The sequence below is a fragment of the Odocoileus virginianus genome, chromosome 23 (assembly GCF_023699985.2).
Source record: "Odocoileus virginianus isolate 20LAN1187 ecotype Illinois chromosome 23, Ovbor_1.2, whole genome shotgun sequence".
Taxonomy (NCBI): domain Eukaryota; kingdom Metazoa; phylum Chordata; class Mammalia; order Artiodactyla; family Cervidae; genus Odocoileus; species Odocoileus virginianus.
This window is the reverse complement of record NC_069696.1, coordinates 8,423,739-8,449,647: the sequence shown is the minus strand read 5'-3', so window position 1 is coordinate 8,449,647 and position 25,909 is coordinate 8,423,739. Positions and strand designations below refer to the sequence as shown.

The following is a 25,909-nucleotide window of genomic DNA, read 5'->3' as shown; positions in this document are numbered from 1 at the left end:
GTTCAGGGGAGGCTGCCCAAGGAAGGCATCATCTTTGGGAAGAGGAACAGGACCCAGAAACATCAGCTGAGGGAAGAGGAGTGGGATTCAGGCAGACTCCTGGGTACAAAGATGAAGATATAGCTGTAAAATGGGATAAAAAAAAGGTAACATCAGGGCCTCCCTCTTCTTATGGTCTAACACACCTCAGGGATAATTTTTATTTTTATTCTCTGGTTCTAACAATTAAATCCATTATGAGACTCAAAACAGGCGCTCCGCTCACTTCAGATTATTTTACTTTAATTTTTGAAGGGGAATATGGAAACTGTGAAACTGTACTCCATTTTATGGTAGGTATGAGAAAAACCCTAAACAGAGGAAAACTTTGGTAGAAGTAAAAAAGAAAATTTAACTTTTAGGGCTTTGGCAGAGGAAAGAGGAATGTGATTCTAAGAACAGACCTGGTACAAATAAAAAAAGAAAGAAAAATCTAACGGATTTTCAGTTTTCCAACAGAAATACCACTTAACATACAGAGCAGCTTGTTTCAACAGCTCAACTGGTCCCTGGCTTCACAAGTATTAAAAATTGTGGCCAGGCCCAGGAACCCAATCACTGTGTTCCAGTAACCACAGAGTCTGGATTTTTTCAGGAAAAGGCCAATTTTCTCATCTGTTGTCGCCATAAGTCATCAAAAAGTCCTATAAAAACACTTATATGCCAAAATCCTTTCCTAGATAGTATGTTGGTTTAGAAAATATGGACACTGTTTCATGATCAATAACTCTATTTCTATTGTAAAGTATAATTTATATTTCAAACAAGTAATTTACAGAGATACTTTCAAAATAATGCCTATTTCTGGGTTAGGAACTGACAAAGTATAAAGGGAGAACACTATTTTAACTAATTAAAGTAATTAAAACTAGTAAGTTTTCCTCAGTTTATTTATAAATCAGTAAAAAGTTCTACACTATTTTCTCCTTTGAAATGCCTTTCTGAGAACAGCATCAAAACATGTATATTATCTAGGGTGAAACAGATCACCAGCCCAGGTTGCATGCATGAGACAAGTGCTTGGGCCTGGTGTACTGGGAAGACCCAGAGGGATCGGGTGGAGAGGGAGGTGGGAGCGGGGATCGGGATGGGGAATACATGTAAATCCATGGCTGATTCATGTCAATGTATGACAAAAACCACTACAATATTGTAAAGTAATTAGCCTCCAACTAATAAAAATAAATGGAAAAAAAAAAAAAGAAATGCCTTTCTTTCCCTTTTATCTTTTTTTTTTTGGCAGCACCATGAGGTATGCACAATCTTATTTCTCCAACCAGGGATCGAACATCTGTCCCCTGCAGGGGAAGCATGGAGTCCTAACCACTGGACCACCAGGGAATTCCCTGAAATGCCTTTAAATTAGAAATATATGGCAGTAATGTCTACTCATATGAGAATCTGTTTTCCTGAACGAAGTTCCATAAGAAACTAATACTGCCTTTGTTAGTCTTCCATCACTGTGTGACATGCTTAGTCCAACAAAACAAAACAGAACAATGGAGAAACCAGTCCTCAGTGAAGCTCTCATTAAGCCTGGCTTCTCTATGACCCTATCTTCCCCCAGGTTATCACAATTCCCTTCATTTAGGACAGTGGTTCTCAATCTGGGACATATACTGTGGTCATCTACAGAACTTCCCTAAGTATACCTGCTATGGCTGCGGCTTGGGACCATGAGGGTGTGGGAAGAGACCTGGGTTTGGGTGTTTTGACAACTCTATGCAGATAATTTGAGTGCGTATGCTAGCAGAGAACATCATATTCAAATGGGCGAGGATAGGAGCTGCAACACTGGTCTCAAGGAATGATGCTTCTCGTCCTTAACGGGATTGACCAAAGTATGACCATCACAGACAAGACTGCATAGTCAAAAGTAAGAGAAGAGAAAGAACTGAAAACATGCAGACCATTAGACGTTGAGAATGACCTCAGGAATATCTGCTTCTGTTTACCACATATCACTATTCTGTAAGCGGTAAAGTACATTATCTTTTCAAAAAGCATATTCTAGGCTCCAGCTCAGAAGACAGTGTGACCACCCTAAATATAACACTCATTTTCAGACTCAATGCCTGTCACGGATCAAGGTGGCTAACAACTCTCTGCAGCTGCCATCTGTAAAGTCGGGCCAGTGTGCTGCTTTTGTTACTGTTTCAAGAAAAACTCTGAAAAGATTCTGTTCAAAATCATGACCTCCTTACTGTCAAAATGGGGAATTACTCTATCTACTCTCCTGCCTCCTAAAAAAGATAAGGCCAACTAGAAACACTAGTATAAGTACTTTTACTTTGTCATTACTGCTCTTCAGTAACTGCAGACAACCAACCTTAATTATTCTACACCCACCCTCATGCATCAAGTGGATTGGAGGCTGAGTCGGCAAGTGTAAAATCTCAACACAAAAGAGCACAAATCTAAAAAGGAAGAAAAAGAAAATTTTACCTTTGGTTTTTTGTTCCGTGACCTGCAAAATAAACACACATAGGTAAATGAGACTTGCTTTCTAAACCAGTATTATAAGATTACTGTAATTCTGATACCTCAAATAATTCAAGCTGTCAGATACATAGGCAGAGCTAAAGCTCAGAAAAAGTCATCTCAGATATCCTTCTAAAGACAATGGCTATATGTCTGGCTATATCTTACATGACCATCACTATGAAAGAGTCCAAAAATTAAGACAAAAAGCACTCACTCTTGATAAATAATGAGGTCCCTGCACTGGGGATAGTGTTTCCCATTCTGACATCCAGAAAACGAAATGGATGAGGCCCAGAAACAAAATTTACCACAGATACAAAAAGATTTCCCTGTGAGTATGGACCTAGACACCTGACTTCAAATCTAGAAAGCAAAGTTTAAGGGCCTATGCACAGAGGCATCAGAGATCACAGTAGGAAAGTTGGATTAAAACCAAGCTAAGCCACTTCCTGTCTGTGTGATCTCAGTTTTCTATTTATCTGTTGAATGAGGATAATAAAAGTATCTCTCTGCAAAGGACTGCTGTAAAGATTAAGCCAGATAACCTATACCAATGCTCAATAACTGTTTGCTATTATAATTATCAAAGTTTATAGAAAATAATGTGAAATAGAGCAATAAGGTTGAAATTATAATGTGGCTTCCCAGGTAGAGCAGTGGTAAAGGATCTGCCTGCCAATGCAGGAGACATAAAAGATGTGGATTTGATCCCTAGAATTGGAAGATCCCCTGGAGAAGGAAGTGGTAACCCACTCCATTCTTGACTGGGAAATCCCAGGGACAGAGGAGCCTGGCGGGCTACAGTCCGTGGGGTTGCAAAGGGTCGGACATGACTGAGCATACAGACACACACAAATTTGAACAAATATAGACTGCTTTGTTGAAAGTATTTCTTTATATAGTAACGAATACATTTCTGGAAGTGATTAACCTAAAAGGTTGGACATGCTAAATATAATAATGGGTTTTGAGAGAGTTTGGAAATGATGACTAGGAGCCACATGGAAAACTCTTCTGCTATTAAGAGGGGAAAATAAAGGAGGGCATCTAATTATCCATGCCTTATAATATTTAAACAAAACCACAAAAGGTCATGAATAAGACATACCAAAGGAAATGTACCAGAATTCCAACAGGGGTTAAATCACATTATTGAGATCATGGGTTATTTTGACCCCCTGTTCCCAATTGCTAATCTTCAAAAAAATTTTTTTGTATTGGTTCTCCAACTTCTGTAACCAAAATATTCATATAGAAAAGAAGAGGTCTGATTATTTGTGGCTGATAATCATACTAAGTTACTGCTCTGGACGTTCATGAAAACATGCTCATCTTCGGAAGGCCTGTCCTGTGGCTAACCAGCCCGCTTCAAAATGGATTCCAGCACACCACTGAATTAAACAATCCATTTGGATGACATCCTGGAGTGTTTCTTACATTCTTGCATTAAAAGACAAGCTAAATCAGCTGTACTGAATTTGTGCTAGGCAGCCTCTTAAAATGAATGTTTCCCAGTACTAATTGTTACAGAGCTCAGTTCTACTGTATAATTTTTCTGTAACCCCACCTATCCAAGAATGAACTGATTTGCAACCACATATCAATTCCTTATAGCAGTTTATACCACGGTAAATAAATACTTCTTAGAATGCCATTTGGAAGATAAGTTATTACTGGAAGTCAATGTCTTCCCTAGCTATAAGCAACAAATCCAACTAATGACAAATGTGTCTTAAAATGTGGTTTCTTTTAAAAGTGTTGTCCTCCAAGACAGTGAAAAGCTGGAAGATCAAAGCATGGGTTCTGCTAATGCTAAACAATGATCCTTGAACAGCATCAGCCTAATGAATGTGAGGCAAAATCCTTCTCAGACACCTCCTTCATAACTGGAAATCTAACACCGTTTATTCAAGGATGGTTCTAGAAAGAACAAACCTCCATAACCACTGAGAACAATGGAAAAGCAGTTCATGTTTAATTTCTATGTATAAATAGTTTAATTTAGCTAAATAAAAGTCAGTTCTCCATGAACATTATGTTGCTAGCATTCATTCTTGACCATTTACTTATTAAACAAACATTTTTTGAGTAATGCTTTTGTCTTGGGCACTGTCTGAGTTACTGGAAATATAAATATGAGTAAAACCTCGAGAAACTTACCAGTCTAATGGGGAAAACGAAGAGATGATTATAAAGCAATGGGGTAGGCTGTGAGAAAGATGTGGAAGCACTAAGAAGAGGCACCACATATTCGCTGACTGAGTGAGTGTATGACCCCATTATAGGGCCACTGGCACATTCTCTACAATTCTTTGCATCATAGCACATTTTAAGCCTCTTAGTTGAGATGCTGTCTCTACAGTGAGGTTAAAAACCACTAAGACAGTCACATGGTGAGTTTTGTGCTTGCTCCTTAAAAGTGCTAAATCAGAATCTAATTCTGAAATTATACAATGATTCAGGATGGTAAAACAATATCAAAGGCCATGTGTCAAGCCTAGATCCTATGCCAGCCAATCTAGAACATTTTTGAACAAACGTGACCAAATTTTTAATGTTCGTAATTAACCATGTGAAATTTCATTTACAGTGATACTTCTCTTGGCCATAACTTTTAAACCAGTTCTTACAGCAGATGCAAGCACACAGGGTAGACACTCCAGCTGTACGTACGAAATTCTCTGCACAAATAATCCCAATTCACTCTTGAATGAACTCACACCATCTTTTATTTTGAGTCATTTTTCTATTAGGGGGATCCACAACAGGGGTTTACAGATGCATATTATTATTAATCACTTCTAGCATTGGTATTTCAGGTTAAAAGACATTGTTACCTATGTGAAAAACAAAGATGAACTGTACACAAGGCCCAAAACAATCATTCTATTTGGCATTTTCCTGTTATCAGCCTTTGTTCAAGGTCCCCAGAGGACAGCTTATAACCATGCATTTCCACAGACTGCAAAATCCATTTCTTGTACCAGTTCAGTAGGTGAAATGGGAATGCCCTAAGGAAAGAAAGCCTCACTGAGCTTCACTCTCCCATCACTCCCATAGGAAAGTCAGTACGTGTGGCTACAGGGACAACGCCTCTGACACCCCAGAGCTGGTGGGGCCGCATATAACAACTTCAATGACGTGGAAGGTGGCTGTGTCCACCAAGTATAAAAAAAGCCTCTGGGCTGTCATCTGACATTTTAATTCCGACTCTGTACCATCATTTTAGATAGTTTCAACAAGCTCAGATCAGAGCAGGTATCCTGATAGCATGAAGATGTGATGGTGAGCCCGCCACTATTAATAGAGCCAGAAACACAATTAAAAGCAGACAAAACCTTAAAGAGTGCAGTAGTCTATTACGGCACCAAACAATAATGAATATTCCTTTTAATTAAGCCTTGAAGATAAACTACATTTCACATGTTTAATGCAGCAGGGTCACATGCAATCTAAGTCAGAAAATATTTCCAGTATTGGGTCTTATGCTGGCACTCCTACGTGATTTCAACAATTCAGAGAACTGAATTAAGGGAAATGCTATCTAATGATGCAGGGGAAACTTGCAGTGTCCCTTGAGTTTGAATGCCTTGAGTCTGTTCTAAATCCAGAGTTGCCTCTGAATCCTGTTAACAGTTGTCCCCCTCTCTAAACCTAGTTTCAATAACCTGGCTCCATAGCAGGGACCCTCAAAGCTGCCTCAGAGTGAGGGTCTGCTCCCCAAGCGTGTCAGACAGTGGTAACAAGAACTGGAGGTGAAGTGATCCTGCCAGGCACTTTGCAAAGGCAGCAAAGCCCCCTGCCAAACCAGAGCCCATCAGGTGAAGCTCCTGGAGCTAAAAGAGCAGCAAGGGCAGGCAGGTAGCTCAGACTATGGCCAGGGCAGAGGGGACAGGGCAGGAGGTCTAGCCACTCTCTGTTCCCCACAGTCCTGACAGTTGACATCTGTTGGTCCTATGTTTTTTTTCCTTTTAGCATCTCTTTCTCCCTAAGCAAATGCCTCAAAGCCATGCAATACTATCACCTTCAGAGCACTAAGCAGGCCCACCAGATCCTCTTTTAATTTAAAATATATATATATTTATTTATTTGGCTGTGCCAGGTCTTAGTTGCAACATGTGGGATTTTTAGTTGTGGTATGCAAACTCTTAGTTGTGGCATGTGGGACCTAGTTCTCTGACCAGGGATCCAACCCAGGCCTTTGCATTGGAAGCACAGAGTCTTAGCCACTGAACCATCAGGGAAATTGTGCCCGCCCCTGCCCCCCCCCTCCCCCAGATCCTCTTTGAGGGAGGATTCTTTATGGACTTTGAGGGAGATTTTTTTTTTTAATGGAATTATCAAAAAGCAGACTCATATAAAGTGACATTGTAGGTGGACCAGGAGGACAATATCAAGGCAAACTCACAAGTTTTGAAAAATCATTCCATAAACCTGCTTAAGAAAATGGAGATTAATTATGATACAAACAAGGAAACACAACAAGCATTTAAGTGTTGGTAACTCTCCTGTTTTTCTTGATATTACTTACTGTTGTTTTCAATAAAATCAGCTGCAGCATTAATTTAACATCTACTTTATGATAATCAGTGAGGGTCTTTAACTTTCTCCCACTTTCAAATCTCAAGTAAACTAATGCCTCAAGTAGCATTATTAAGATGTCAGGCATCCAAGCCAAGGCAACTCATTCTAGATATGCAGCGGATGTAAAGACAGACTTAACTGATTAAACCCACCTTCTGAGTGGCTTCTTTTTTCTTTTTATCCTCTTTCTTCCTTTTCTTGTCTTCCATTAACTGTTCTTCCCTTTCTTGCTCCTTCTCTCTGTTAAAGTAATGTCATGCCACAAGGTTAAACATCTATATTCACAGTCTATTTGTGTAGCAAATTAAATGCTTATAGATGGTGTGCAAGGCGACAGACACTTCATCTCTGACTGAGCAGAACACAGTACTCCATTTAAGCTAGCAGGATACATAAAACCCATCGTATTTACTTATCCTCCTTATTTTGGTCTGTAACCCCTTTTGCAACAGGACATCAAGTTTAGTTTTAAAGAAGTTCAGTAGAGTGAGTTTTTATAATATCTTTCTAAACACACACATACATGATTATTGTATTTCCACTAAGCAAAGAACATAATTTGATTATATGACAACATTCAGTTGGCTTCTGACAGTCTTCACCACAAATAATGCAGAATATATGACTTCAGTTACAGTATACAGGTATTTATCATAATTTAGGTGTTTTCCCAGACATCTTCAGAGCAGTGAATATAAAACCCTATGTTACAAATTCTGTATTTTTCTTCTACATTATTAACAATGAATGTTTTACATGTTTTCTACTTGTGTTTTTAAGGCTGTATTGAAGGTTCTGTAAATCCATGTACTGGGTGATTTCACAGTTAGGATCATCAGGTTTTGCTCTCCTCAATTAAAATAAAAATAATACATAAAAATAAATATTCTAGTTGGAGAAATATGTACCAAATCTTAAGAAACTAAAATCATGTAATTTGTCCCTCACATTTGAAAAATAACTGCAAAATGCAATAGTTACTGTATTACATAAAATATTCTTATATACAATCTAATATTCTAACATATATATAGAAAGTTGACGAGTTCTACTTCTATGTATCAACTGGGAAAAACGCATAAACCACCACTGGCGTTAACATCAAAACTCCCAGCTGGAAACCCCAGATGCCAAGCTTATTGAATTTCAGAGCTGGAAGAAGAGTTAAGAGATCGAGCTCCCAGTTCCCAACAACTGAAGAGATGCCGTCTGCAATACTTGTGGTTTTAGGGGACCCGACAGCAAATCCATGGTTCATAGATACCACTCAGATAAAGGCTAAGTTGAAAGTCAAACAAACTAAAGCAAAGTGTTCGATGCCTGCAGACGGCAAAACCACAGTGACGGCTCCTGAAGGGCTCGACTCGCCCAACCTACCCAGGAGGAGCCAAGGGCCAGCACCGAGGCACACTGCCGTGAGCAGGGAGGCACACTTCACTTACAGAAGATAAGAACTGAACAAACAAACGAAGTGCTTCATCTCTACATCAAGTTTTTAGTGGCTCTTTCTACATTCACAGGTGCTGCCCTTTCACCTATACTTCTGGGCATAAACACACAAAAGCCTAAAGTGCACAATTCACATTCCAACACAACGCCTATGTTGCTGCTGTCCACGTTGTTTAGTTGCTAAGTCGTGTCCAACTCTTTTACAACCCCATGGACTGTAGCCCGCCAGGCACCTCTGTCCATGGGATTTCCCAGGCAAGAACACTGCAGTGGGCTGCCATTTCCTGCTCCTGGGGATCTTTCCGACCCACGGATTGAACCTGCGTCTCCTGAATTGCAGGCAGATTCTTTACCACTGAGTCAACTGGGAAGCCAAACATCCATGACAACTTAAAAAATATAAAGAAGAGATTTTATTATAATTTCCTTAGGCGTAAGGCTGCTTTCATTGGAGTTGGATTATGTGTACATCAGCCTAAGTGTGAAGTTCTTGGTGAAAATCTACTTGCAGTTGTGTACTACTTTACGAAAATGGATTTACGAAAATTGGCGAGATAGATGTTGACCATCTAAGGTAGGCTGGCTGCAGAACCTGTTATATTTGGCTCTTAGAACCTTTTGCTTCCTCTGGCTGCAAATGGAAGGAGAAGATGGGGTTCCTCATGACCCAGTTACTGTAACTTGATTTCCATATTTTAAAGTACAACTGACTACAGAAAAAGAGCAACCATAGCCTGAATGAGTATCTCCTGTTTAAATATTCAATGCTCTAAAAAGCAAAATGTTGTAAAAGTTTATTTTAAAAAGGCAAGGTAAAACAAAGAAAAGCAGTTAGTCATTAATGAGACACATTCTTAAAAAAACTAACCTTTTCAAATATTTTTTCCTATAAACAGGTAATTCAGGGGAAGGGATTGAAACTTATGTTCACTACAAGCAGATTTATTTCCAAAACAAATATTTTTTGAAGCTTTCCAGGAGACAGACTGTGCTTTCACCCTGATCTTTTGCTGTGTGTGTTGGTAGAATTGAGTCTTCTCTTTAAATCTCACTTTCTTAGGAAAAATTCATTTTCCCAAACCAAACCTGACTTAACCTATCATTCACCTAATAATGAATCAGAAAGTGTGGGGTTCACCTTTATTCTATCTCAATTGTGTTGTATCTTGGCTGCACCTTAGCATCATTTAAAGAACTCTGAAATATCTCTATGCTGTGTCAGAGCCCAGCAGGGGTAAAGAGGGCACCCACCCATCTATGGTGGTAGTGATGAGAGATCAGTTACATGGGGGACTGACCAGTAACACATTAAGGATGGTAACAGTCAGGTTTCTCAGTATGGAAAAAAGGAGTTACCAAAATGGAAAAAGAAAACTCAAATGAACCCCGTGGAGTTGGATCAGTATTAGTTATTGGCATGAACTCATGATTTTTAATACATAGGGATAAACATAACAAAAAAAAGCAGATGGAACTTTGTGTGTCTCTATGTGTATATTCCTTCATGTATGCAAATACACATACTTATTCTCTAGCTGTATCACTGAGAGGGCTTGGGAACAAGCAACATCCAAACATAGTAGCTATGAACATACCTCAAACCCAGATTATGGCTTCTAAATACCATCCTTCACTAAGAGAATCACTGTTTGTTTGTTTTTTTTTGAGAAAGAACTAATTTGGGAGCTTGATGATGAAAAGCACAAAATGAGCTGCAATGCTTGTTTGCCAACAAGCAAGAAAATCTCTGACAAATGATGAGACATGTCAAATGGTCACAAAAGCCTGAAGAGGGTCTTACAAGCTAAATCTGGGACAATATGACACTAAAAATAAGTAATGATAGTAACAGATTATAAGCCATTGTATAAGATAGGAAAACTGAGTCCATACAGAAAGAAATAAGTGAATACCTTGAAAATACCAAGGAATGTAATAGTCACGTAATTTTTAAAGCACCACACCATAAAACACTTATTAATTACAAAGGAGAAAATAATAATTACACAGAGGAGAAGCCTAGTGGATAGCACCTTAGTTAAGTAACCCACATGAATATCATCAATGATGGGACACAATGAAATTATGAGTAACCTGTCAAGAGACTCTGAGAACACAGCATTAATCCTATGAAATGCGTAGCCTGAATATCATCACAAAGAAACATCAAACAGTCCCAAATTGGGAGACATTTTAGAAAATCATTGGTTTAAAATCTTCAAAAGTTTCAGGGTCACGAACACCAAGGAAAGATGGGGGAACTGTTCCAAATGGAAGGGGACTAAAGGGATACAACCACCAAATGCAAAGTGTGATCCTTCTGTTACAAAGCCTATACCAGGGCAAGTGTTAAACCTTGGGTAGGGGCCAAAGATTAAATGGTAGTAAACCATTACCAGAGGCAACATTCCAGAACAATAATATAGGAATCTACGGGATTTTTCCCAAAGCCCCCACCCCAAGTGGTTCCAACATGTAGCTGGAGTTGAAAATCACTACTCTAAATTCTCATGCTAAGCTTACCCTTAGCCAGATGCAAGTGTAAACACCGTAATCTAGAATAAATCTAGAATGGTAAAAAGCCAAAACTACTCCTAAAATGTCTAAGGTGAAGAAAATACAACTATTTTCTTTCTTTTCTTTTTTTTAATAAACAACTACTAGTTTCAAGACATATGTACAAGGGACTTGTTTTTGAGAAAGGCAGTATTTGAATAAAACGGGAGATTCTCAGTGTTCATCTGAGCTGAAGCAGAGCACGACTCCTGTCTGCAAGTTCAGGACACTAGAGAGTGACAATGCTGGCATTCCTAAAAACCTGCTGTTTCACACATTCAAAGTCTCCAAGACCTCATGGGGAAGTTCAGAGCTGGAATAGCTAGATGACAATTCCCTAGAGCTGACATCCAAGGCCATTCACAGTGCAGGTCCTATTTCCACACTTCCCTCATCTACTGTGCATGCCTGATGCAAAAAGCGTCCTCCTGTGTGTCAAGTTCTGGCGCAGTATCTGTCTGCTTCAGTGAAGCCTTCCCTGACAACTTCAACTCCTAAGAAACACCCTCCTCTGTACATCTCACTACCTCTGCCCTGCCTCTCGTCTGGCCCCGGGAATGACAGGCAGGGAAGAGGGTTCCACCTCACACATGATGGTTAGAAAAGGCCTCTCTGCTAAGGGGGCCTAGGCATGGAGACCCACAAAAGTGAGGGAGACGTGGCTGTCTGCGCCAGGATTCCAGGCAGAGGGACCAGCAAGTAGGGAGGAGTGATACTGGAGTGTTTGGCAAGGAGGCTGGAGTAGAGGGAATAAGGGAGAAGCCGGTGGATGAGATCAGAGGGGTAGCAGGGCCCTGCGGAGTGTCACCGCACTTCTCAAACTCACAGGGACACATCTGGGGACTGGTGCGCGCGCGCGCGCACACACACACACACACTGACACTTCCTCCTGGTGCGCGCATGCACGCACACACACACAAACTGACACTTCCTCCACCTCTAATTCTGTCAATGAAAAGCCCATTTTCCCCCTCCCACTTTCAGAACTGCTGCTCCTGTCCTCACAGGCGCTGGCCTGCCCCGCTCAGAGCACCTGTCACGACAGGAAGGGAAGCCAAGTAGGCCTGCACTCGCTACAGTGAAGTCCCTGGACATGCTGCCCTTCCTCTTCCTCTTATCACAGGCACCGAGCACAGATCCTAGGACGCACGAGGTCCTCCGCTGAATGTTACCAAGCTGCATGATGACAGAGCAAGCGACGCTGTTCTATCTTTTCAATGGGACATGGTTCAAAAGAAAAAGCCTCAATTAAATTTAATTAGTTAAGTGAAGTCACTCAGTCGTGTCTGACTCTTTGTGACCCCATGGACTGTAGCCTACCACGCTCCTCCTTTCATGGGATTTTCCAGGCACGGGTTCTGGAGTGGGCCGCCATTTCCTGCTCCAGAGCATCTTCCCGACCCAGGGAACTGGACACGAGTCTCCCGCATTGCAGGCAGACGCTTTACCGTCTGAGCCACCAGGGGAGCCCCTCGGCAGACAGACCCGGAGTTACTATGATGTGCCAGGCACTGACCCAGGCACTAGGGGTGGAACAGTGGCCTGGGGGCTGATGATCCAGACGGAGACAGACAGACAGACGTCCACAAACAACGTCACAAAGAAAACAAAGCTGAGAAAGGAGCTAGAGAGTGACCAAGAGGGAAGGGGCAGGGAAGATGGCAGGCTACTTGACACAGATGTGCATTCATGGAAGACCTCTCTGAGGCAGTGAGAGATTGGAATGAAGGAAATTATCTGGGAGAAGAGTGACTGACCAGGCAGAGAGAACAGTAAGTTCAAAGATCCTGGGATGGGAAGGTGCTTGGTGTGAATTTGGGGTTTTATTTTTGGGGGGAGGGATACTCTTCTTCTTCCCTCCTCCCACTGCACCCCTCCCCCACAGCAAAAACTCACACACACACTTCAGAGTTTTCTGTGCTTATTCTGTAACAGTCCTCACTCACACCAAAAAAAAAAAAAAAAAAAAAAAAAGGCATTTGATTTCTTAAGAGCTTTCCTCTATTCTGTTCCTTTCATCTTTCCTTCCTTCCTATTTCAGTGCCTACTTGCCAAGCTCTGTGCTGGAGGCCAACAATTCCACAAGCAGTGCTGCTTGCCTTCCTGGCACTCTCAGTTCAAATTTTATTGTGGCTGCGCCTGGTTTTACTTGCGGCATGTGGGATCCAGTTCCCTGACCAGGGATGGAACCCAGGCCTCCAGCATTGGGAATGGGAAATCTTAGCCACTGGACCACCAGGAAGTGGCCCTCAGCTTAAATTTTTGAACAGCTGTATCTCGCCTCACAACTCAGACAACTCTGCCCTCCACCTTTACCAGTATTTTGCTGTTGTTCAGTCATTAAGTCATATCTGACTCTTTGCGACCTCATGGACTGCAGCACACCAGGTTTCCCTGTTCTTTACTATCTTTGCTCAAACTCATGTCCATTGAGTCGGTGATTACGAGGACTTTGGGGTGCCTTTGGTGTTTTGAAAGTACCAGAACCTTGGACAGGTGAATTCACAGCTTGTGATAAGCCAGGTAAGAGATCAACCTCTTTCCAAAAACTGGAATCACAGCCAGCGGTTCCTGAATTAATGCGCTCAAGCCCACTGAGCCTCAAGCATCAAGCAGAGGCACGGCTGGCAGCTTCATACTTTGAAAGCAGCAGTCACCAATATACTGACCCGAGAGAAAAGAGTATCTGCCCTTTCTTTCAGGTATGAACAACTGGCTACAACACCGTCAACATCTGATGGCTTTCTGGTCAGTAAGTATGGTGGCACCTCTGGTCCCAGATTATAACCACATATAATCAAGGCAGACAGACCCAAATGGATATAACAGATCCACCCAACAGGTGAAATGTGCCAGAAGCAAACCAACTGCAAAAGAACAAGCTATCAATGACTCTGATGAATCACCAGGGATTATGGTAAGTGACAAAAGCCAATCCCAAAGGTTATATACTGTATGAATCTATTTATAGAACATTCTGAAATGATAAGTGGCTGTCAGGGGTTGCTGGGGGCTGAGGCAGGGTGATTATAAAAAAGGGTGACACCAGCGGTCCTTAAGGTGATGAGACTTCTGCCTCTTGATAGTGGTGATAGATAAGGAAAGCTACATGTAATAAAACTACAAAATTAAACACACACATACACAAATAAGCACACAAACTGGGGAAATTAAACAAGATCAGTGAGTTGTATCAATCAGTATCTTGGGTGTGATACTATACTATAGTTCCACCAGAAGAAACCATTGGCACAAACTGGGTAAAAGGTGCCTGGAATCTCAATGTGTTATTTCTAACAACCACATGTGAATCTACAATTATCTCAATAAAAATTTTAATGAAAAAAAGAGCCTCAGATATGGATTCATCTTTTAGTTATCTGTTTAAAAGTTTTAAGGACTTCTATTTCAAACGAATATTTTAACAGTTTTTCATGAAAGTCACAGAAGAGTCAAAAAGAACTTTAGCTTTAGAAGTCATTGTGGTCCTGACGTTCAAAAAACGTACTTCCCAAAATATGCTAAAATCTACACTTCTCTCTAATACGTTCAAATTAGCTGTTACAGTTTTATCAATCGAGGTTCCTTGTGTCTTCAGTACATTAGGTATGTGATAAATATGACACCACAGGGTGTTTAAAATGTTCCTCTACCACGTGATCCATAGCATCATCCTTTTACTGAGGATGTTAGTGCTGTACCAGTAATAAAAGCTATTAATTCACTTTGCGGTGGAGGAGTACGTCAACTCAGCCAACATCAACTCCAAGCCCCTTCTGGCCTGTTTCCCAGACTCCTTTATAACTAGAGATTGAAATGTGACTTATGTTCTGCCAATAAGTTGCGCTTGTGCGTGACTTTACTGGGGAAGTGACGGGGTGCAGGGCACCCCTCTTTTCAGGGAGCAGACATGATGCGGTCCTGGAGCCGAAACCTCTAACAGTGGTTTCCTGAATGTATAGGAAGAGGAAAAAGTTCTCATGGGGCCCCCAGTCTGTGGTGTGATTCCCAAGGATCTGTGAGACAGCATCACCATTTAATAAACCGCTGGCAGCAGTGAGAGTTAAGTTCCATTGTCTGACACTAAGAACTCTGTCCAACACAGATTTATATAAGCTTACCAAAGCACATCTAATATATGTGACTTGTATAGACAGCTACTTCCTTAAAAGACAAATGGTAATCCTGACAATTTATAAAACGTAAGAAAATAACTAGACACAAAACCATTAACAGTCATAACCAATTAAGGATTAATGATACCACACACATATTTGGAGTGAGGACAATTAACAAAAGGAGTGCAATGAAAAGAGTTAAGCAAAGTGCTCGAAGTATCCATTTAGAGTGCTTTTAATTAAAAACGCACACAGAAAGAGAGCATGTTGGAATAAATCCATTTCGGCAGAGGAAATTACATACTAGGGTACTCCAAAGATCTGTGTTGGATTTGGTCTTAACGTTTTTTCATTTGCTGGATCTGACTGAGGGAATTTAATGGGATGCTAATGTAATTTGCACATGATATTAAATTAGTAGTCAAGGCCAAACAACACTGAAGCATCAAAATCATTTTAACACTGAGTGGCTCATGGGAAGAAAATAGTAACATTAAACTAAGAAAAATAAAGGTAAATATTTTTTATTAATTTAGATGGATGCAGAAATTTCTCCTGCCCTGAGTTGCATCATGTAATACATGACAGGCAATTCTTTTGTATGGTGGCTTGAGAGTTCCTTTGGCTGCAAGGAGATCAAACCAGTCAATCCTAAAGGAAATCAACCTTGAATATTCATAGGAAGGACTGATACTGAAGCTCCAATACTTGGGCCACCTGATGCAAAGAGCTGACTCACTGGAAAAAGACCCTGGTGCTGGGGAAGACTGAAGGCAAAAGGAGAAGTGGGGGGCAGAGGATGGAATGTGAGGAAACTTCTGGAGATAGTGAAGGACATGGGGGCCTGTCATGCCACAGTCCATGGGGTCACAAAGAGTCGGACATGATTTTGCAACGGTACAGTAACAACAAAATTAACACTGCTCCTTCTACATATGAGTTACCTTCCTATGTGTGGTTGTGTAAAGCAATGCTTCTCAATCTTTAATGGGAATCTTGCTAAAATGCAGAATCTTATTTAGTAGGTTTGTTGGGGACCTACAATTCTCCTTTTCTAATAAGCTGCTGGTCCTTGGACCTTACTTTGAATAGTACAGGAACAATGCACTTGGCTGTTCTTTCCAGGAAAATATGAAATTGTAGTGATTTCTCCAAGGATAAATATTAACCTCATTAACATCAAGCTTATGCCCTGTTATTCCTATCTGTGTTTCAGTGCCAAATTACAGTGTAATCTTCATAAAGATATATTAAAAGTCAGTTAGACAACTTGTGTAATACTAAATATGCATGAAATTTAATTGAAACGACATCAGGAATAGCTAGGACTACATCTGTGCAGGCAAACAAACCATGATGACAGCAAATGTACGTTATCAATAGTTGAAAGGGGCCATCAACTGTAGGGGAATGCAGATTTCAAGTATGTCAAGCACAGAAAGAATCTGCGTTTCAGAATCAGTGAAATACGGCAACAATACTTCTGTGAACATAACCTCTGACTCCAAGTGTCTCACAAATCCCTCCACATCCCACAAAAACTGAGGTACATGCAAGGAATAGGTTTATTTGGAATTACTCAAATCAGAAAAAGAAAGAAAAAACATTTGAAAGAACTTGTTTTCACTTTCAAAAATCCCATGTGGCAAAAGTTGTAACGAGTGATAGGGGAGCTTTCCGCCTGCAAAACCCTTCAGGGTTAGATTGGTGATTGAGAAACAGCTCATTTGAAATGACTCTTCTTATACTTTATATACTCTTGCCTTGCCAGCCCAGCAGTCTCTAACAAAGATCTAACAAAGATCTTTATTCAGTCTTAGTGCAGCTGTGTAGGAAGTTCCTTATATTGCTTTGGGAATTATCTCCTTATAGCTTCCGCCCACTGGTCCTAGGCTTTCCTTTCCAGACTGCACAGAAGTCTTCTAAATCCATATTTGTAGCCATCCATCACGCATCCCAGAGGCTTTCACACAGTCTTCAAACAGTTCACCTGTGACCTGGTTTTCCAGCCCCTCATCACTGAGGTCATTCTCCCCTAGACATATCCCGTGTGTCAGTGAGCATCCAATTACTGGGGAAGGCAGGACCAAACAGAGTAAGCCTGCCACTTCCTCATCCCAGATAATATCCCACTGTCAAAATGGTCACAGAGCCCATCTGCTTTCCCAGCAATCACCTCTTTCTGAGTTACAGCCACTTCTCACCCCTATTTTTCACAGTATTGCTAAGTTACTGCTCCATGATTGAGTGCAGGATCCTACATGAATCTCTCCCAATGCCTTCTGTGCCTAGCATTGCCGCCCCCGACAGCTGGCAGGGGAAGCCTGGCACAACATTTCCAAGAATCCCATTCTCTGTCTGTTCTAGGTTAGATATGGCCAATGAGAGGCTCCTGCTCTGGAAGACGGAAGTCAGTATTCTCTGAAAATAGCTGTAAGCAGACACACAGGCAGCGGCAGACAGGACTTTCCACTTTCACAGCAGCTTCCAGATGAACTGGAGCCACACTGGATCTGCAGACAACCGCTGAGATCATGCTTCCCTAGGAACCTGGCATTCTAATCTCATCAACAATAACAGTGGCCTCCTTGCATTCTACCCCCACCCAGCCCCAACTTTCTAATGGTTGTGTGAGCTTTAAATTCCCTATAGAAAAACCTTTTCTTTTTGGAAAATACAATAGATTCTACCAAAAAAAGCTACCAGAATTAATAAATGACTTCAGCAAGGTTACAGGATATAAGATCAATACATAAAACCAATTCTATTTTTGTATACTAACAACAATCAAAAACTGAAATTTTTAGAAATCCTATTTATAGTAGCATTGAAACCTATGAAATACTTAGAGGTAAACCTGATGATAAAGTCCTATGCTTGTACACTGAAAACTGTAAAATGCTGATGAGAGAAAATTTTTAAAACCTAAGTAAGTGGAGAGATATACTGTGTTCACAGACTGGAAGACAGCACTGTTTATGTAAGTTCTCCCAAAATTGATTTATAGATTTGACACAATCCCTATCAAAATCTTGGCACGATCTTTTTTAAAAGTAGAAATTGACAAGCTCTTTTTAAAATTCCTAAGCACTCAGAATAGCCAACAAGTTTCACAAAGAACAGCTGGAGGACTCACAGCACCTGACAGGCAGACTTATTATAAAGATAGAGTAATCAAGACAGTGCAGTACTGACATCAAGACAAAGACAGAAAGTTCACTAGGATGAAACAGATTCCAGAGATAGATCGATACAGAAATGGACAATTAATTTTCAGAAAGGTACAAAGGTAATTCAGCAGAGAAAGAATAGTCTGTTCTCCACAAATGGTGGGGCAGCAGCTGAACAGCCATATGTTAAAAAAAAAAAAACAAAAAACCACCTCAACCCAGACCTTACACTACATACAAAATTCAACTCAAAATGGATCACAAACCTGAACATAAAACTAAAAGAAAATACAGAAAAGAAAATCTTTGTGAACTTGGGTTAGGAAAATTATTTCTTAGCCCTTAAAGACAAAAGGACGATCTATAAAAAGAAAATAAATTGATAAATTTGATTCTTCAGAATTAAGAACTTCTACTGTCCAAAAGATGCTGTTAAGAGCAGCAGACTGGGAGAAAATATTTGCAAATCACTTATATGATAAAGAATGCATCTCCAGATAGATAAAGAACCCTGGAAATCTAATAACACGCTTAAAAAACCCTATTCTTCAAATGGGCAAACTTTGTAACAGCTTGATTTGTAAGAACTGAAAACTGTAAACAACTCAACTGTGTATCAGTAGGTAAATGGATCAACAAATTGTGGTAGGGCATACAATAAAACAGTTCTCAGCAATAAGGGGAATGATAACACAACACGTGGATAAAACTCAAAATAATTATGTTGAATGAAAGAAGCCAGAAGAGAACTGTATGTTCCACTTGTATAATATTTAGACAACACAAACTAACCTATAAGTGCAGAAAGCAGATTAGCAGTTACCGGAGGGCTGGGAAGGGACAGGGCGGGCCAAAAGGAGACAGACAAGTGGGCACAAAGAGACTGTGGGGGATTTCCCTGGTGGTCCACTGGCTAAGACGCTGCACTCCCCATGCACGGGGGCAGGTTCGATCTCCAGTCAGGGAACCAGATCCCATGCCACAACTATGAGTTCACATGCCACAACTAAGCCCCAGCTCAGCCAACACAGACATACACAGGGACTGTGGGAAATAATGGATACTCTTCATCATAAGCATACGCAGTTCAAAACTTCGTGTATTCTGAACACTTCAAATCTAAGCACTTCAATTCTAATTTAGTATTTCAATTACGCCTCAATAGAGCTGAAAATAAAAATGAAAAGGAGAAGAAACTCTTTCCTCCATGGAAAATCTGGAATGGCCTCTGTTTTCCTGGCAGAGCCCTGACTGCACTGGTACCTGTGAGCTCCCTCTAACAGCTGAAATCTCATGCAGGTTGGACATTCTAAGATGTCAAATCTTTAAATTGGAGCTTCTGCATGGATAACACTCCTGTGAGTGTAAAGTACCATTTTTAAATGCAATGAAGCCTCCTGTAAAGGAAATCTTAATAAGGTAAATGTCTGAACTTTTAAACTGTTACATTTCACTGCTTTAACTCTCTAGATTGCTATACATTACCAGCATGTTCACTGGAATTTTCTCCTGATGTTTCCATTCAGCTGGTAACACACATATTGTTGTTGTTTAGTTGCTAAGTCGAGTCTGACTCTCTTCAACCCCACGGACTGTAGCACGCCACGCTCCTCTGTCCATGGGATTTCCTAGGCAAAAATACTGGAGTGGGTAGCTGTTTCCTTCTCCGGGAAATCTTCCCAACCCAGGGACTGAACCCACATCTCCTGCATTGCAGGCAGGTTCACTACAACTGAGCCACTAGGGAAGCCTCCACACCTTTATGATGTGTTCACACTGTAGCTCTGAATCAAATCTTCTAATTTTTCAACTGTTCTTTTGGTTTTGCTTGCTTAGTTTGCTTCAAACTAAGGTTCTTCAAGCTCAAAAGATCCCTGAGGTTTTCAAGACCTAAGATTTGGTGAATAAATTTTTGTTAACATCATCTTTCATTTTACTCCTGAAAGTACTTGCTAGGCTTCAAAAGACAGCCTGAAACTAGGAGTAGTTTACAAGTATTCAATAGACTAAGGAGCAACATCCTGAGGAGGGCTTTTAATATTTATATCCTGGAACCACTAAAGACTATGTTTAAACCTTAAGGGCCAAACACACAAAGCCAGAGAAGCACTCTACCCTTAGCATTCAACAGTAAAGAAAGTGAAAAGAAACAAGATTTAGGAGTCCAAGCCAGGGTTCTGGAAGCCACAATAGAATAGCAAAGTGTGGTTACTTGGCAGAAAAGAAAACAGCTTACCAATGAGAACCCAAAGTGTGAGGCACATGTCATTTGGAGAGGAATCAACAACTTATGAACAGTAGACAGTGGGACTGCTTTCACAAAACACTTAGGAGCTTTTGCTTTTATATTGTTTTTCCACCCTTCTTTGCTTGCTTCCATGCATGGGTCAACACAATTATACATCAAGAGAAGTAATAATAATAACTGACCTTAGAAATCAAATAGATTGTTTGCAATTTAAGCCAAATCACAGTAAGTTAAAAACCCCTTTAAAAGCATGACAAACAACTCTTAAGATTATGTGCTCTCCATGTTCATCCAGGAGGACTCGGTGGCTAGGAAATCAAAACGATTCAAGTGCTTTGCACATGTCTACCTTCAGCAGGGCCTGGTCTCTGCAGATGCTGACTCAGCAGGCTTGGGCTGAGGTTCGGACTCCTGTGAGTGCCCTCCCAGTGGGGGGCGGGGGGGGGGTGGTCCAGAAGGTTTGGAGAGATTCTCGGAGGTCTGTTGCCTTCCTACACAGGAGAAGGGAGTGGGGAAGTGTGTGCCCTCGAGTGGGGGCCATTATCCTCACTCAGGCTCTGGACCCTCCTCTCTCACTAACCAAGCCACTTTCTCAGGGCTGCCCGTGCACACATAAGAAACAGGGCTAAACAGTCGGCATGAAAACCTTTAAAAGCATGACTCAGATCTAAAGGGGAGAAAAGGAGGGAATTCAAACAATGATCCATGTGGTTCTCCTCTGACCAAGGTGGGAAGGGTCTTGTCATATCACAGGCCACCAGGGAATGTGACTTTTGCACGTCTTTCTAGATATGTGCCTTAAGAGAAAGCCAAGCATTTTATTCAGAAATTAAGAGGCGGCGATTTGGGGCCTTACCTCAGATGTCACACAGTACTTTACTGCAAACAATGAGTGAGACAGGCAGGGTGCAAACTTCCTGATTATACAGCACCACTACCACTTTATTAAGTCTATGCCTGTTATTCTAATTCTGGAAATCCTCTGAGAAAGGGTGCTATATGTGACACTTATCTTGGTATTGAAAAATTAGCAGAGAAGGAAATCAACTCTGAATTCATGATCCACAGGTTGACAGTTGTACCCTACTTGTCAATGCTCTTAATTTGTGTTCTATTTTCAGAATAGTAAAAATGGAAAGTTGTGCTTTTGTATGCCAGTTGTCATTTAAATTTAGCAAGTTGAATGATAATAATTGAATTACCTTGAGGGAAATATACATTTCTGAAAGATAAGCATATTTAATGTTAATAAGTAACCAGCTACAGAGTATAGATAACTCCTGAACTTACATGACCCAGCTGTTCAACTAAAATTATACACAGGTGGGAAGATGACTCAAAATTTAAAATGCCATTTATACATAGCCTTTTGGTAACAACTAAGCCAACATGTAACTGTGTTTGATGCTTCAAGACCACATACAGGATGCCTAATTGTAGATGATATTTAAGGTTCTATATACACAATTCTGTACCTAATTTCTACTTAGGTCACCTGAGGAAAATTTTTAAGAGAGTAATCTACCATTGTAACCTTTAATAACATTACTCGAATCTAAGGAATTTCAAATATATGCTTTTAACAATCTCAGTAATAGCCAAGTGTAAATACTGTGGTTTTCTGAAACAACACTTAAGTTTCTCTTAAACAAGAGATCAAGGTCTTTTTTTCCCCTTGTAGTTAAGAATCGGAGAAGGCAATGGCACCCCACTCCAGTACTCTTGCCTGGAAAATCCCATGGACGGAGGAGCCTGGTGCGCACGACTGAGCGGCTCCACTTTCTTGCTTTGGAGAAGGAACTGGCACCCCACCCCAGTGTTCTTGCCTGGAGAATCCCAGGGATGGGGGAGCCTGGTGGGCTGCCATCTATGGGGTCACAGAGAGTTGGACATGACTGAAGCGACTAAGCAGCAGCAGCAGCAGTTAAGAATCATGCTTTCTATACAAAATCTATACAATCTCTGAGTCTAGAGATTCTCAACAAATGCCTACAGTGTTTCTCTGTATTTTTGTGTTTCAGGACTCTGTTTCCAACATCTTCGAAGTTCTTTTGATTCCATCTCCCACAGCCCCATATCCAAGTACAATCCATTCCAACAAGCAGGGCCCTCCACCAAGGTCAGGCAAAGAGGAGACACACAAGCTGAAGTCTTGACAGTTTTAAGACCAAATTACATGAATCTTGAGCCTCAGTTTCTACTCATGGCAGGAACTTGGGCAAATTATCTGGCTTATAGGTTTCAGTTTCTGCATCTATAAAACGGGGATCATGCTGGTTGCCGTGAAGAGTGGCTGTGTTGACTGGAAACAGTGAATGGAAGCACCTTACAATACCCAGCCCACGGGCTGCAGCTCCTGCTTCTCTTCTGGCAGCAGTTCTCTCAGCCTTCTCCTTTCTATCAAGCACCTATGATGCAAAAACCCCAGAGGAGGGGCTTGGGTAATACACAAGAAGGTATGAGACACATTTCGGAGACATACTAAAGAGGCACCATGACTCTACTCAGACCCATACCATACACCTCATGTGAAAATAAACTCTAGATGAAGGAAAGAGTTCAATATAAAGGAAAGAAGGAAGTGCATATTCTTCATTAAAGCACTGAAGAAGCTGGCTAATTTCTCTTTTCATAATTACAGAGTAAACAAAGACTTTCTAATTTCTAACTATGATACAAACTCAGATCTCATAAACAAATGGTTGCTGTATCTATATAAAATACAGATATTTAGAAACTTTAAAACCATTATTATGATAAAAACCCACCAGGAACACGACCAGTGTTTGCTGGGAAAAATATATTAGCAATTTATATCACAAAGAGTTAAGTTTCATGATACATAAAGAGCTCCCACAAATCAGTAAGGAAAAGGTCAACAATCCAACAGAAAAGTAGGTGAAGGAAATGAACTCATTGTTCACAGTTCACATCTAAAACATCTGAGAAGATAATCTACTGCATTCCCTGTAAAAGAATAGCATTATTAAAACTGTCCTGGAATACCATTTCTCACTTACCGAACTGTCAAGGACAAAATTTGTAAAACTACAATGCTGTCAAAGGTGCCAGGGGGAAGGTGTTCATATATGCTGCTGGTGAGAATATAAACTAGTAAAATCTCTATACAGGACAATTTAAAAGTTTTCTATCAAAGTGTACATAGTCTTTGACTTAGCTATCTCACTTTTAGGAACATTATCACAGGAAAATAATTACACATGTGGGAGATGACATGCCTAAATATGCACTGCAACATGTTTGTAATGGCAAAAGATTGGAAACAGTCCATCAATTAGGAAGCTGGTTATATAAATTATAGCTTATCCACACAAGGAAATACTATGTAATTATGAAAGGAAGCTCTTTATGTACTAAGGAAAATAGATCTTCAAGATATATTGTTAAATTTAAAAAGCAAGATGCAAACAAGTGTACTTTAATTATCAGATACATAAGAAAAAGAGGGCTTATGTGTAGCTCTTTATATATGAATAGAGACTCCTTGGAAGGAAACATTTTAAAAAACTAGTAAATACTACTGCATCAAAAAAGGAAAAGCTGGGTGGCGGTTAGACAACTGTATACTTTTTTCAACCAAATAAATTCAATTTTAAAGAAGATACTTGCAAATGATATATCTGATAAGGGGTTAATATCCAAAGTATACAAAGAACTCATATAACTCAACATCAAAAAATAAAAAAAAAACTTGAAAAAATGGGCAGAGGACTCGATTAGACGTTTTCCCAAAGAAGAAATGCCGATGGCCAAAAGAAACCTGAAAAGACGCTCAACATCAACAGTCACCAGGGAAATGAAAATCAGAAGTACAGTGACACATATCACCCCATACCCGTCAGAATGGCTATTATCAAAACAACAGCAAGTAAGTGCTGGTAAAGAAGTGGAGAAAATGAAACCCTGGAACACTGTTGGGAATGTAAACTGATGTAGTAACTATGGAAAACAGTATATCGAAGTTTTTCAAAAAATTAAAAATAGTTACCATACAATCCAGCAATTCAACTTCTGGGTATTTTTCTGAAGAAAACAAAAACACTAATTGGAAAAGATACATGTGCCTCTATGTTCACAACAGCCAAGGCACTGAAGCCACCGGAGCACCCGCTGACAGATGAATGGTAAAGAAGGTGTGGTGTGCATGTATACACAGGAATGTTACTTGACCATAAAAAAGAAAGAAATCCTCCGTATTATGCTAAGTGAAAGAAATCAGAGAAAGACAAATATCATACAATTTCACTTACATGTGAAATCTTAAAAAAACAAAAAAACAGAACAGACTCACAAACAGGCGGTTGCCAGAGAAGGGAGGGGGCAGGTGGGAGGATGAGTAAAATACGTAAAGGATTAAGAAACATAAACTTCCAGTTACAACGTAAAGGAGTCACGGGATCAAATGCACAGCATGGGGGATATACAGTCATTAAAAAAAAAAAGAGCAAGATGTTACCACTGGGGAAACAGTAGAGTAGACAAGATTCTTCTTTTAAAATAATTTTTAATTTGTGGTAAGTCTCAAAACATACTATTGCAACCTTAACTGTACAGTTCAGCGGCAGTAAGTACATTCCCATTGTTGTACAACTCTAACCAGCATCCATCTCCCGAAAGCTGCAGCTTTCCCATCTGAAACTCAGCCCCATTAAACACTGATTCTCCATCTCCACTCCCTACCCCACCAACTCGCACTTCAGTGTATCTACCAACGTATTCTCTGATTCTATGAGTTTGACTATTCTAGGTAAAGATTATTTCCTTAAAAAAAAAAAATGTATTTTTAAAAAAACCACTATGTTAGTTCTTACAACTGCAGGTGAATCTACAATCATCTCAAAATAAAGAAGTTTAAATTTTAAAAAATTTGTTTTATTTGAGTAAGCAATATATTATGGGTCTGGCAGTCAAATGTGCAGCCAAAGCATTGATGCTATCCTGAGTGCAGAAGAAAGATCACTGTTCAGCTTTCACACAGGAGCCTGGATTCCACTGAGAGTGCCCTCCATTCCCCAGACAAATCCCATTCTTCTCTGCCTGTCGGGTCGATGCTCTTGGAATGCAAACTTTTGGTTCCAATTAAGGCCTTCCAATCCTCCCCAAGTGGCTCAGCAGTAAAGAATCCACCTGAAATGTAGGAGCCACACGAGACTCCAGTTCGATCCCTGGGTCAGGAAGATCTTCTGGAGAAGGGAATGGCAACCCACTCCAGTATATTCTTGCCTGGAGAATCCACGGA

General features: G+C 40.4%; 1 protein-coding gene across 17 annotated transcripts in view; it reads right to left on the bottom strand.

Moving 5' to 3' along the window:
- The window catches only part of TNRC6B (trinucleotide repeat containing adaptor 6B), a 242,251-nt gene that overhangs the window by 58,186 nt on the left and 158,156 nt on the right, over positions 1 to 25,909 (bottom strand). For 16 of the 17 annotated variants that reach the window (XM_070453399.1, XM_070453395.1, XM_070453390.1 and 13 more), the window contains 2 exons: positions 7,260 to 7,347; positions 2,485 to 2,506 (listed from right to left, as the gene is read on the bottom strand). In XM_070453399.1, coding sequence (XP_070309500.1) covers positions 2,485 to 2,506; positions 7,260 to 7,347 — 110 coding nt within the window. Of the gene's footprint in view, positions 1 to 2,484; positions 2,507 to 7,259; positions 7,348 to 19,886; positions 19,999 to 25,909 lie in introns of those variants that run through there. The other variant, XM_070453403.1, reaches the window with a different exon arrangement.